Genomic DNA, 13,348 nt, shown 5'->3' with positions numbered 1-13,348 from the left:
TTGGATATTTTTTTTTTAACACAAGATACAGCATGTTAAACACGCGTTTATTTTATTGGTGTCAATGATCCCTTATACAGTACCACCTTTAGCAGGAACAAGCACCCCCCACCCCCATTTTCAGTATCTTCTAGGATGTTGGGAATCTGACCATTTCTGGCTTTCCCAGTGCCATTCTCCTCGCATAATGTGCTTTCTCAGTGTCCCCTGTCACACTGACTGTTGGCTCTGAATGGGCAAATTGATAGAATCTCTTTAGTCAAAAAAGAACTGGGTGGCATTGTAGTAAAATTGTCTTCAGCTTACAGAAAAAGCCTGCTGAGATTTATGGATTTAAAAAAGAAAAATTCAGTTGGCATTGCACTCACCTGGTAGATGGACCAATACCCTACGGGGTTAAGACAGCCACTTTCCAAGTCTTGTGTTCTGCTTATATATATGAGGGTTTGGGTTGAGATCTGCTTATCAATATAAATATAATTGTCCAGGTAGAAAATTGTGCGAAGACTTAACATGGTTCCCCTGAAAAGAAAAAGAAAATCCTTAATTTTTTTATTGCTAGAAAATGACTTAGAATCCCCAAACATATGTTTTCTAAAAGCAAAGGCCCTGAAAAATAAAGCGGTGGTTGTTACAATTGTTTATGTCACACGATATTTGCACAGTCATTTATCAAACACAAATTTCCAGGAAAATATACAGTTTAATGAATTTGAGGGCACACAAACAATATAATACCCACATTTTTTGGTAAAATATAAAAGATAATTTTATGTCGAGCAGATAGATACCCAACATGTCTGGCTTCAAAATTGTGCATGCCCGTGGAATGGTGAAAACTATGGTATATTAAATTATCTATAAGCGATGCTTTAAAAGCCTTTACAGGTTACCAGTGTAGAGTTAGAGGAGTTCTGGGGCTAGAATTATTGCTCTCACTCTGATGTTCACAACCATACCTCAAACGTGTGGTGTGATCACTGGTTGCATAAGTATTTACATTTGCGTTTGAGCACGGGGGGATGAGGGTGCTTTAACATTTTTGTTTTTTATTTTATTACTTATTTTATTTACATTAAGTTTTTTAGGCCCCTTTCACACGTACGGACAGTATGTCCGTATTTCATCCATCCGTTTTCGAATGAAATACGGACATACATGTATCCCTATGGGATAGCGGGTGTCAGCGGATGAACATCTGCTGACACTCAATCTCATCGGTCCCTGCTATGGTTTGATTCTGCAGACGGAGGAAAATCCTATTTTTCCATCCGACTGCAGATTGGATCAGATAAACACGGACAGACGGTCCATGTTCATCCGATCCCCCTCCTAGAGGAGAGCGGAGATATGACAGGGCGATCCCTGCACAGTGTGCAGGGACTGCCCTGTCATCTCAGGCTCAGCGGGGATCAACAGAGCGATCCCCGCTAAGCAAGCAGATGAGAAAAGTACGGATCCTCATGGGATGCATATGTGTGAAACAATGTTTTTTCCTTTTTTTTTTGGATCAATTTTATTGCCATCACAAGGGTAAATAACATCCCTTGTGATAGCACGGACAGTTACTCTTTACTTTACAAACTGGAACCGGGAAGTGACAAAATCCTCACCACTTCTGGTTTCTGACGTCATAGAGGAGGGACGGAGGGGCGGACTATGGATGTACCTGCCTTTCCTCTTTGGACATCCATCAAGATAGGTCTCAGTGGTCTGCTGCTCCCTGATTGCACCAGAGAGCCTAGGAATAGTGGTAGCAGGAGGGGGACCTTCCACACCCTGTAGAAGTGATCAGAGAAGCCGCTCTGATAACTTCTGCAGGAAATCTGGCAGCAAATTTTGATCCTGGGATCCTGACTGCTGCTGTAGCCATGATCCTGGTATAACCATTTAAACCTGAGGACGTACCGGTACGTCCTAAGGGCACAAGGTGGTTAACCAGGCTTCTTCTACTGGCTACAATTGCGATAGAGAAGGAGGAAGCTATTGCTGTCATTAGAAGAACGCACTGGATTCGTCGGCAGTTCATTGGTCCTAAGGGAATTGCAGTCCATGATAAACTGGAAAAGGGTGGGGGGAGAAAGCCCCATTTCACTGGTATGTATCCAAAATGTCATTTTATTTGCGTCCAGTTAAAATAACCAGCGTGTTTTGAGGGCTTCAAGACTTGCTGGATTTGAAGTAGAGCAGGTAGCACTCTATTACATCCAAAGGGTTTTATAAAGTATACAACCCGTATCCAGGTGCCAATTCATGGTACTCCATCCTTGTGTTTGCTGTATTAACTGAACACAAATAAAATGACAATCTGGACTTATACCAGTGGAGTGACGCTTTTATCCCCAACCCTTCTCTTCCTTCTTCTGTGGCTTGGCATCTGGTGATGGAACTTAAAGGGAATAACTGCCATCCAGTCAATATACTCTAACAGGGTCTTTATGCTCGGAGGACAGGAACAGGTGATCACTGTGATTGACTGCCACAGTGGTCACATGATCAGCAGTTGGTCCTGACTCTCGGCCTGACACTTTGACAGAAATGCAAGTAATTCCTGATAGCTAATGCTTTCTATTGTAAAATTTCAGGAGTGACAATTCAGATTACTACAAATGCTTCCTGATGATTGGTTCTCTTTAATGCCGTGTACACATGGTCGGAATTTCTAACAACAAATGTTCAATCGAGCTTGTTGTGGGAAAATCCGACCGGTTGTATGCTTCATCGGACATTTGCTTGAGAGCTTGTTCTCAATTTTTCCGACAAGAAAAGTTCTTGTCAGAAATTTTGACGCACAAAAATCCTACGCATGCTCGCAATCAATTAGACGCATGCTCGGAATCATTGAACTTTATTTTTCTGGGCTCGTCATAGTGTTGTACGTGACCGCGTTCTTGGCCATTAGGAATTTTCGACAACATTTGTGTGACCGTGTGTATGCAAGACAAGTTTGAGCCAACATTTCGTCAGAAAAAAATCCTGGTTATTGGGAAAAATGTTGCCACAGATGATTCTTGTCTATTGACTAGTCCATCTCACTGCAAGTTTCTGAGCCTCCGTCCAACAAGTCTGCATTGGCTGTGAACCCCAACCTCTAATCCAAATGTGTTTTTCAGGATACTGTATGTATGCAGTGCCCATGTGTACTTGGCTGTGCATTGTCCTCACCAAGAGCTTATTTCATAGGTGCTAGGATACCGACTGAAGCCTCCGTCATATTGTTGACATGTAATCATATCCATATAGCCTGTAAGTAAAAAAAAAATCTTAAAGTGTATGTCAAGGCATTGCCCAAATTTAAGCCCTAACCTCCATCTCCTCCTTGCAGGAATAGACGCTCCAAAGTTTGTTCCTATTCACATGCATACACCACCAGAACTAAATCTCCCTTTTCCTATGCATGAGGCATGGGTAGGCTGTTAAGAGTCAAGACAGCAGCATTGTTTTAATAGGATAGACATTGGCTGCAGCCACTGATCAGCAAAAAATTACAACATTCCTATTCTACAACAGTTGTTCGTTTAAGTTTGGTTGACCGGGAGTGGCTGTAGATGGATTGAAATTCAGCCAGTCCCCGATGAACCGGCTGAATTTTGGTCCATCTATGACCAGCTTTAAATTTTTGAGACGGGCATTGCTCAAGGCATGGGCAGGCTGTTGAAAGTCAAGACAGCAGCATTGTTTTGCTGGGAAAGAAATTGGCTGCAGCAGTGCAGCCACTGATCGGCAAAAGTTTCCAACATTTACATTCAACAGCAGTTGTTTGACTATATTGATCGAATTGAAGCCAGTCCCTGCTAAACCAGCCGAATTTTGATCCATCTACTGGCAGCTTTAGAGTGTTGAGACAGGCATTGCCCAAATCTACTTTCAAAATATTTATTAAAGTAAACTAGGCGTCAATACAAGAGTACCACCGTCAGCTGAACAAATATAGAAATAAAACACAAATGCAATGCTTAATAAATTAATGTCCACTTCACCTGACACCTATTGACGACCACCCCAAAATCAACAAGCTGGTTATGTGGAGTGCTAGATAATCAGACTCCTGGGTAGTCAACTATACAATGGAGAAAAGATAGAACAAGAAAAGAAAAAGACTAGAGTGAAGAGAAACGGACCGGACCAGAGCCAGAGGGAATAATATAATCTCCAAAACTAAAGGGGAATAACAGGCTAATGTACCAGAGAGACATGCATATAGGTAGCCCACGGCTACCAATTCTTGTCAAACTTTTGGACTGTGTCCTCCGGGATGCCAACTATATTCTTTTTAAACATTCAAGTTTATTGGAAGCATGTTATAAAGCTTTACAATGTATAAAGACAGTGAAATCCAAATTAGTTGACAAAGATTACATCAGTATCTTATGACTAGGCCTGGACCAAACTACAACGTAACATACATAGATACTAGAATCAAGATAATTGGATGGAGAGTGACGTTGGGCGGATCAGTCCCATAACTACTTTAATAGAACAACCAAAAGGATAAAAAAAAAGGTAAAGGACCGACCTTGTTCATCTGGAGTTCAAGCGTAATATGTGTTAGATTGTCTGCAATCATCACTGTTGTCGATGTAAACCATGTAAAGAGAGAAGAGGGGAGCAAAAGAGTGTAGACAGACACTGAAGATGAGAGGGGAGAGGGAAGGAAGGGGTGGGGGGAGGGGTGACCAGGGATCTTGTGGCAGTAGGACCAGAGATCTGTTAGATTATAGGTTCAATTGTAATAACTTCAAGGAGGTAAGGCCCCCAGGTAAGCCTGAGAAGTTTTGAAAACAAACCACGGGGACCAGGTATCGTGGAATTGTTCCACTCTATCTGAAGATTGGGCAACGGATTCTTCCATATAACATGTGTCATTTACCTTTCTGAGCCACTCTTTAATAGATGGCACCCTGGAGCTTTTCCATGTGAGCGGGATAAGGGAGTTGGCAGCATTCAACAAATGTTTGGTCAGTGATTTCTTGTATCTCTTGAGAGAGAAATTAGTGATATGAAGCAAGCAGCAGGCAGCGTCTAGGACAATTCTAGTCTCCGTTATGAGCTTCACATATTCTCTCACTCTATCCCAGAATTCACTTATTGCCGGGCAGTCCCACCAAATATGTTTGAGACTGCCCACATCCATTTCGCATCTCCAACATCGGTCTGAGGTGAGAGGGTACCACTTCTTAAGCCTTTCCGGAGTGGCATACCACTGTGTCAGAAGCTTGTATGAAGTTTCCTGCATTTTAGTACTCACTGAGCACTGATGAGCCAAAATACATGCTGCCCCCCATTGTTTGTCAGTAATGTCTATGTGCAGGGCTCTTGACCAGGCCTGTTTGAATCTGTCGTCCTTAGGGGCAAGAGCATTCTGAAGCCATGAGTAGGTTACAGAGGTTGGGTTCAGAAATCGTGAACCATCGGCACAAGTCTTCTCTAGTTCTGTCAGCTTCCTAATGAAGGAGGGTTTCCGTGTGCCCATGTTAGCATAATCTCGTAATTGAAAGTACTACCACCAAGAAAGTCCTGGCAGTCCGCACTCAGACCTGAGTGCCGTTAAGGTCTTAAACACGCCCTTGTGGAAACAATCCTTCATAGCAAGTGGAGGAATGGGGTCTAAAGCTTGGAATAAATGATTACCCAACCCAGGAGGGAAATCTGGGTTGTTGCTGATTGGGGAAAGTGGGCTGATAGTGGAGGTCAGGTCTGTCTTTGTGGCAATGGAGCTAAATAACGATAGAGTAGTGCCCGTCAGTGGGTGTTTTTTGATAGAGTCGTTTAGACAGTGCCAGGAGATCCAGGGAGCGAATCGCAGGGAGGTCCCAGTCAGTGAATCTTCCAGACCCACCCAGTCTTTTGAGGGGCCATGGCAATGCCAGTCAATTATTCTGGTTAAATGTGAAGCTAGGTAGTAATTGTGGAAATTAGGTAGTCCCATCCCTCCTTTCTTCTTAGGTCTAGTCAAAAGGGAGAATTTTATCCTGGACCTGTTGCCCCCCCATAGGAACCATAGGAGGGTAGATTGAAGGGTTTGAAAGCAAGCTTGAGGGATTTTGATTGGCAGGTTTCTGAGGAGGTACAGAAGCCTCGGCAGAACAACCATCTTTATGACCGCCGCCCTCCCGAACCAGGAAAAGTACTTAGAGTTCCAGGTTTGCAAATCTTTTTTAATAGCTCTTATAAGGATCGGGAAATTCTGATCATATATAGATGACAACTTGGGTGTCAGCCATATTCCTAGATACTTGAGTGCACTATTGACCCATCTGAAGGGGCAGTTGGCACGGGTCCGCTCCAGGGTGTCCACCCTCAGCGAGACGTTCATAGCCTCAGATTTAGTGAAATTGATTTTAAGGTTCGACATATATCCAAATAAGAGGAACTGGTTCATCAAGTTGGGCATGGTAATGTGGGGTTTGGTCAGGAAAAACAAAAGGTCGTCAGCATAGGCTGCAATCTTATATTCCTTACCAGATATTTTAAAGCCAGCTATTGACTGGTCCTTATTGACCGACCTGATGAACGGTTCCAAAGATAGGATAAATAGGAGGGGCGAAAGGGGGGCCAACTATATTCTTATGTAACATGATGGAGGTAACTTTATTCCTAGCCTGCTTCAGGGATACAGTAGGTTGTTTCCAGGACTTGGCAAGAATCATCTTAGCCCCCAACAAAATAAAGAATATTAAACATTGTAAGCTTTTAGGTAGACCGGGCACAGGGGAGTTAAGGAGTGCTATATGTGGAGTCTGAGGAACTGACTGTCCCGTTACTCTCCATATCAGGGCAAAGATGCCCTTCCGAAAGCCATGGATCCTAGGGCATTCCCACCAAATATGCCACACTGTCCCCAACATCTGGACGAATCGAAAACACAAAGGAGATACAGAAGGGTACATTTTAGCCAACCAAGTACCTTCAAATTTTTCTCTATCAAGGCGACATCCCAGATACCCCTATATGATCTCAGGAAATAACTGGGCCATACTTCTGAGTCCCGTTTCATCTCCGAAATCTGTGTCCCAGTCCACCATTCAAGGGAGTCTAGGAGGGGAACCCAGTAGTAGCCCATAGATAAGGGAGATCCCACCACACTGATCTGCATCCCGTGTACACCATGTCTCATGGAGTCACCTGGCAGTAGTCTGGTTTGACTGGCCAAAGGGATTGTAGGAAGTGCGAAATTTGGAAAAAACTAAAGCGCTCCGACGGAAGCATATTGAGGCATTGCCCAAATTCAACCCAAAACCCTGGCTCCTCCTTGCAGGATTAGACATGCGGAGGTCAGTTTCTAGTGACGCACACCATCAGAACTACTTCTTCCAAGAGCCCTTTCCTTACACATATGGGCAGGCTGTTAAAAGACAAGACAGCAGCATTGTTTTGCCAGGAAATAAATTGCCAGAAGCTACTGATCAGCAACAATTTCCAACTATCCCAGTCAACAGAAGTCGACTTCTGTTGAGAGGAAACTGCTGTAGATGTGTCAAAATGCAGACAGTCTCTGCTGAACCACCTGAATTTTGATCCATCTATGGTCAGCTTTAGAGTGGAGACAACCAACAACAGGAAGGCGGCCAGATCACCAGGTGAAAATAAAGGGGGAAAAAGCCTAAAGAAAAAAAACTAATACAGACAGCACTTTTAAAAATTGGTAAGCTACAATATATAACATTTATAGTTTTAGGGTTTAGATATACTTTAAGCTTCATTGTTTTTTTCTGGTACCTGTTGACAGTTTAGCCAGCATTTTCTTTGATCGGTCATCACTTAGCTCTCCGATGTCCTTCAGATATTCTGATAGGAAGATAAGGGGTATCACGCTACCCTGCAACTGGTCACAGCAACCGGAGGGAGTGGACAGCAAGTTGTCATAGTTTTCTGCTGCCAAGGCTACAGGGTCACCTACAAGACAAAGAGGGAGAGAGATAAAAGGAATAAATTAAGAAATTACGGTTACGTAGACCCTAACAATGAACGTTTCATATCTGCTTTTGATCTGTTTAAGTGTATATCAAACTAGTATTTGATAGGGTAGGGAAGGATTAGGACTAGTGTTGGGTCTGAGAGGTACCAAGAGGCACTTGTGTTGGGTCCAAGAGATTAAAGATGTACTGAAAAGTATAAACATGAAAAGATCCAAGAGGTATGCGAGATCCAAGAGGTAAGTGAACCCTAACAATGAACCTCTTATATCCGGTCCCTTTTTATCATATGTCAAGCTAGTGTTTGATTGGGTAGGGAAGGAGAAAGACTTGTGTTGGGTCTCAGAGATCCAAGAGTAAGGATGAGCTCAAGCGTGTTCACAACCGAACATGCAGAGCCCACCAGGAAGTCAGCACTGTGGAGCGCTTATCACAAGCAGTGAGACATTTTCTCGATCAGTGGCTGCAGAGATTGGAAAATGTCTCACTGCCTGTGATAAGTGCTGTGAAATGCCCACTTCCTGGCAGGCTCTGCATGTGCAGTTATGAACACGCCTGAGCTCATCCTTATGCAAGAGGTACCAAGACGTACTTCTGTTGGGTCCAAGAGATCCAATATGTATGAGGACCAAAACGTGAAAATGTGAAGAGATCCAATAGGTACTTGAACCATTTTTATCTGTTAAAGTGTATGTCAAGCTAGTTTTTATTTGGGTAGTGAAGGACAAGGACTTGTGTCGGGTCCAAGAGATCCAGCGTGAACCAAAAAGTGAAAACGTGAAGAGATCCAAGACGCACGTGAACCATAAAAATTAACTTCTCATATCTGCTCTTTTTTGATCTGTTAAAGTGTATATCAAGCTAGTTTTTGATTGAGAAGGGAAGGATTAGGACTTATGTTGGGTCCAAGAGATACTTGTGTTGGGTCCAAGAGATCCAACATGTACATGAACCGTAAATTGAAGAGATCCAAAAGGTATGTTCAAGAGATCCACAAGGTACATGAGAGCCAAGAGGTGGGTGAACCCCAACAATGAACTGCTCCCTTTTGATCTGTTAAAGTGTATGTCAAGCTAGTTTTTGATTGAGTAGGGAAGGATTAGGACTTGTGATGGAGCCAAGAGATTTCCTGTCACTTCCTGTCCTGCTGACAACAGAAGGTGAGGGAAAAAACATTTTGATCCTGGCAAAAATACAGTGGGCTCATACCTTCTGCAGCCTTATATCAAGCAGACTTATTAGCCCTCCACAGGTCATCTCTAAACTACAGATCACTCTACGTTAGAGAGAGATAAGGATATGGGGAGGTGTTTAGTAGCGCAAATCAAAAGTGAGCAGCTTAGCGTGACAACACTCTCTTCCAGAATTGGCATCCTACAACAGGTTACTGGCATGATGACCGGGTTATAATACAAGACCAAAAGGAAGACAAAACATAAGAGACAAATGCAGGGCTGGACTGGGCCCCCTGGCCACCCAAGCCCCCTCTCCCCCTTCACTAGCCATTCTACGTTATTAGAGTAGACCAGCTGGTACTGGTACTCTTATAGGCAGTACCAGTGGGGAAGCTAGACAATATTTCACCCGGAGCAAAGAATCAGTTTGGTGCTCCCCCTTATGGGACAGGATTAGGCAGAAGTGATAAACTCCCAGGCCATAGCTGTTGAGTCACTTGTCTGTCCCCTCCCCCCATGCTCCTCTGTCGTCGTCCGTGCTCCTCTGGTCCTCCCCCTGCTTCTCTGTTCCCCCCAGGTGAGCGCTGCGGGAAGGGAGAGACAGAGGAGCGGAGGGGTGTGGCGGTCCGCTGTCACTGAAGCCGGCCCACTGAGCCATCGGCCCACCGGGAAACTCCCTGTAGTCCCAATGGCCAGTCCATCCCTGGACAAATGTATAACATAAATGGAGGAATCCCAGCAATGAACTTCTCATATGTGCTCCCTTTTAGCTGTTAAAGTGTCAAGCTAGTTTTTGATTGGGTAGGGAAGAATTAGAACTTAGGGTTTTTACTGCTACCTGAGAAATTTCCCCTCACTTCATGTCCTAGCAGGAAGTGAGAGAAAATCTGAACATGAGCACAGCTGATCCTGTCATAAATCTAGTGAGCTTGTAACTTGCAACATTATCTCAAGTGGCCTTATTAGCCCCTCATAGGTCACCTCTGTGAACTACGGAACACCTCCACTCTATGTTAGGCAGATGAGGAGGGAAAAGTGTATGGTAGCCCAAATCGGAAGCATGCTGCTTAGGGTGGCAACACTGCTTATCCATAGAGGTACAGTGTAAGCGTTGTCACCGTACAAAGTGATTTCATGGTGTTCAAGAAGCTTTTAAGGTGGAACTTCAAATTAGATGTTTGTTTTGTGGCATGCAGTAAGATTTGATATCCTGTATGGTCATAACTGGGCTTTACCCCATGTGCCCACCCACCTGTTTTCATGCAGTCGACTTACCCATGACATTCACAGTTAATACAAAGGAATCTGGCACCAAGTCGACTGGCTCGTCTACACTGACTTCTACTTCAATTGTTGAATCTAAGGATAAAAAAGAATCGAAGGTTAATGCATTTTTCTCTACCATGAGGGCCGATTTAGACTTGCGGTTGGATGGGGTGGGGGGGGGGGGTATAAACACGTGGTTGAGCGACGTTTACACCCCTCCCCCTTAACCACTTTCCTACTGGATTGGACTGAATTATTTTCTTTCATTTTGCCCATGTTTTAAAGTCTGCATTTTTTTTCAGAAGCTACTGTAAACCCTGCAAAAGTCTATGGGGCTAGATTCACATACAAGCATTCAGAAAGAACTTGCGCCCGAAGTTACGGCGGTGTAGCGTATATGGGCCGGCGTAAGCCCGCCTAATTCAAAATAGGCTGGTAGGGGGCGTGTTGTATGCTAAATAGTCGTGACCCCACGTAATTGACGTTACTAACGAACGGCGTATGCGCCGTCCGTGAAAGTATCCCAGTGCGCATGCTCCAAATTACGCCGCAAATATTCATTGCTTTAGACGTGAACGTAACTTACGCACAGCCCTATTCGCGTACGACTTACGCAAACGACATAAACGACGCAAAATTCGACGCTGGCCCGACGTCCATACTTAACATTGGATACGCCTCATATAGCAGGGGTAACTTTACACCGGAAAAAGCCTTATGTAAACAACGTAAATCAATGCGCCGGGCGGACGTCCGTTTCTGAATCAGCGTATCTATCTCATTTGCATATTCTATGCGGAAATCTACGGAAGCGCCCCTAGCGGCCAGCGTAAACATGCACCTTAAGATACGACGGCGTAGGAGACTTACGCCGTTCGTATCTAGGCAACATTGAGGCATATCTAATGCTATGAATCAGGCGCCGAGATGCGACGGCCCGCATTCGGAGTTACGACGGCGTATCTGGAGATACGCCAACGTAACTCCTTTCTGAATCTAGCCCTATATTTTCTGATAGCAGAGACCCTCGAAAATAAAATGGTGGGAGTTTCAATTTTTTTTATGTAGCACAATATTTGTACAGTTATGCATATTTTTAGGGACCATGCACCAAAATAAATTTTAGTGCAAACAAACACAATATGCTACCCGATTTTGTTGTCAAATATAAAATATTAAGTTGCATCGAGAAAAGAGATAGCAAACACATCAAACCTTAAAATTGCGCACACATATGGAGCCCAACATTTTCGATAGGTGACGTTTTAAATGTCCTTTCTAGGTTATCAGTTTAGAGTTAACCATGAATTATTGAATTATATCCCTGGGAATATTTGCCCTCACTCCGACGTTCCCGACGGTAGCTCACATGTGTGGTTCAATTGATGTTTACACACACGCTCGCCCCATTGCTGCACTTTCTATATGGGGTGTATACAGGGGTGAAGGGGGTGCATTCAAATTTGTATTAATTTTATTTATTTTATTACTATCACAAGGGGCATAACAAGCCCCATTTGTGATAGCAAGGGCAAGTGACAGGTACTCTTTTTAGAGACATTGGGAGTCTATCGGACCCCCAATGCAGCTAATCAAGCACAGATTTCTACCCTATCTGAATGACAGCTTTGACCCTGGAAGTGACAAAAGACACGTCACTTCCGGGGTCATTAATTAGAGGAGGGATCGAGAAATATATGCTCCTCCTGCTCTTACTTAGTCAAAATTAATGCATTTGCACATATTACCTGAATATATTATCAACATTAAATATTAAGAAAAATAAATAAATAAATAAGAAAAGCCTTTTTCCTATTTATTTTTTCTTTTAGCAGCTTAGTAGATGCCCCCTACTTATTCCTATAAGGTAGTGCAGTGTTAATTTAGACGTCTAATTTCAATTCAGTTCTAGTCATATAGCCGAATTCAGAAAGACTTACGCCGGCGTATCTAATGATAAGCCGCATAAGTCCATGGATGCGCCGTCGTATCTATGCGCCGTATTCTTGTTCTAAAATACGCCTGAATTTTGGCTTCCTACGACCGACGTAAGTCTCCTACGCCGTTGTATCTTGGGTGCATATTTACGCTGGCCGCTAGGGGCGCTTCCATAGATTTACGCGTCGAATATGCAAATGACCAAGATACGCCGATTCACGAACGTACTTGCGCCCGTCGCATGAGTATACGCCGTTTACGTAAGGCGTACGTCTGGCGTAAAGATAAACCACCAAACAGCTGGTCTAAGTCTGTTAGGGTATGGACGTCGGAACTGCCATCGGATTTTACGTCGTTTACGCAAGTCGTACGTGAATGGGGCTGGGCGTAGGTTACGTTCACATCGTTGCCATTGAGCCGTCGTATCTTAGAGCGTAAATTCGACGTGATTTTGAGTATGGGGTCACGCTTCATTTCAATACATCACGCCCACTACCTGCCTACTTTGAATTAGGCGGTCTTACGCCGGCCCATTTGCAATACACCGCCGTAACTTAGGGAGCAAGTGCTTTGTGAATACTGGCCTTGCCTCTCTATGTTACGTTGGTGTAGCGCATATGTGATGCGCTACGCCCGCTTAAACATACGCCGTCTACGTGAATCTGGCTAATAGACTTTTGACTAAAATGGCATTTCAGTTGTATTTTAGTCATCTGAATTGTTTTAGTTTTAGTCGTATTTTAGTCTACTAAAATAGTAATAATTTTGCCTACGAAAATATTTTAGTCATAGGAATATAGGAAGGTGGCGTTTCGTTCAGCTTGGATAAAAGTTTTATAAATAGACTCCCACGTATTGAAGCAAGAGAGGAAGTGTAACAGCCAGGAAAATAGCATTTGCAGAATGAGAAGCAACAATGGTAGTCTCTCACAGGAAAGGTTCACTTCAAAGGATTAGAAGAACACTTACTAGATATTTTTATGCTCTTACCTGAGACAGTGACCAGGTGACTGGAAGATTCCTCTCGTTTAATACCTTCAGGCTTTAAAATAA

The 13,348-nt window shown here is 43.6% G+C and overlaps 1 protein-coding gene across 3 annotated transcripts in view; it reads right to left on the bottom strand.

Annotated features, from left to right (window-relative positions):
• LOC120946917 (ovostatin-like) overlaps positions 1 to 13,348 on the bottom strand; it is a 136,150-nt gene that overhangs the window by 33,519 nt on the left and 89,283 nt on the right. For all 3 annotated transcript variants that reach the window (XM_040361741.1, XM_040361740.1, XM_040361739.1), the window contains exons 24-28: positions 13,286 to 13,337; positions 10,367 to 10,450; positions 7,720 to 7,896; positions 3,166 to 3,244; positions 369 to 522 (exon numbers count right to left, since the gene is read on the bottom strand). In XM_040361741.1, coding sequence (XP_040217675.1) covers positions 369 to 522; positions 3,166 to 3,244; positions 7,720 to 7,896; positions 10,367 to 10,450; positions 13,286 to 13,337 — 546 coding nt within the window. The remainder of the gene's footprint in view (positions 1 to 368; positions 523 to 3,165; positions 3,245 to 7,719; positions 7,897 to 10,366; positions 10,451 to 13,285; positions 13,338 to 13,348) is intronic.

The sequence above is a fragment of the Rana temporaria genome, chromosome 8, assembly GCF_905171775.1.
Source record: "Rana temporaria chromosome 8, aRanTem1.1, whole genome shotgun sequence".
NCBI classification, from domain to species: Eukaryota; Metazoa; Chordata; class Amphibia; order Anura; family Ranidae; genus Rana; species Rana temporaria.
The sequence above is the reverse complement of the archived record's forward strand: the minus strand, read 5'-3'. Positions and strand labels throughout refer to the sequence as shown.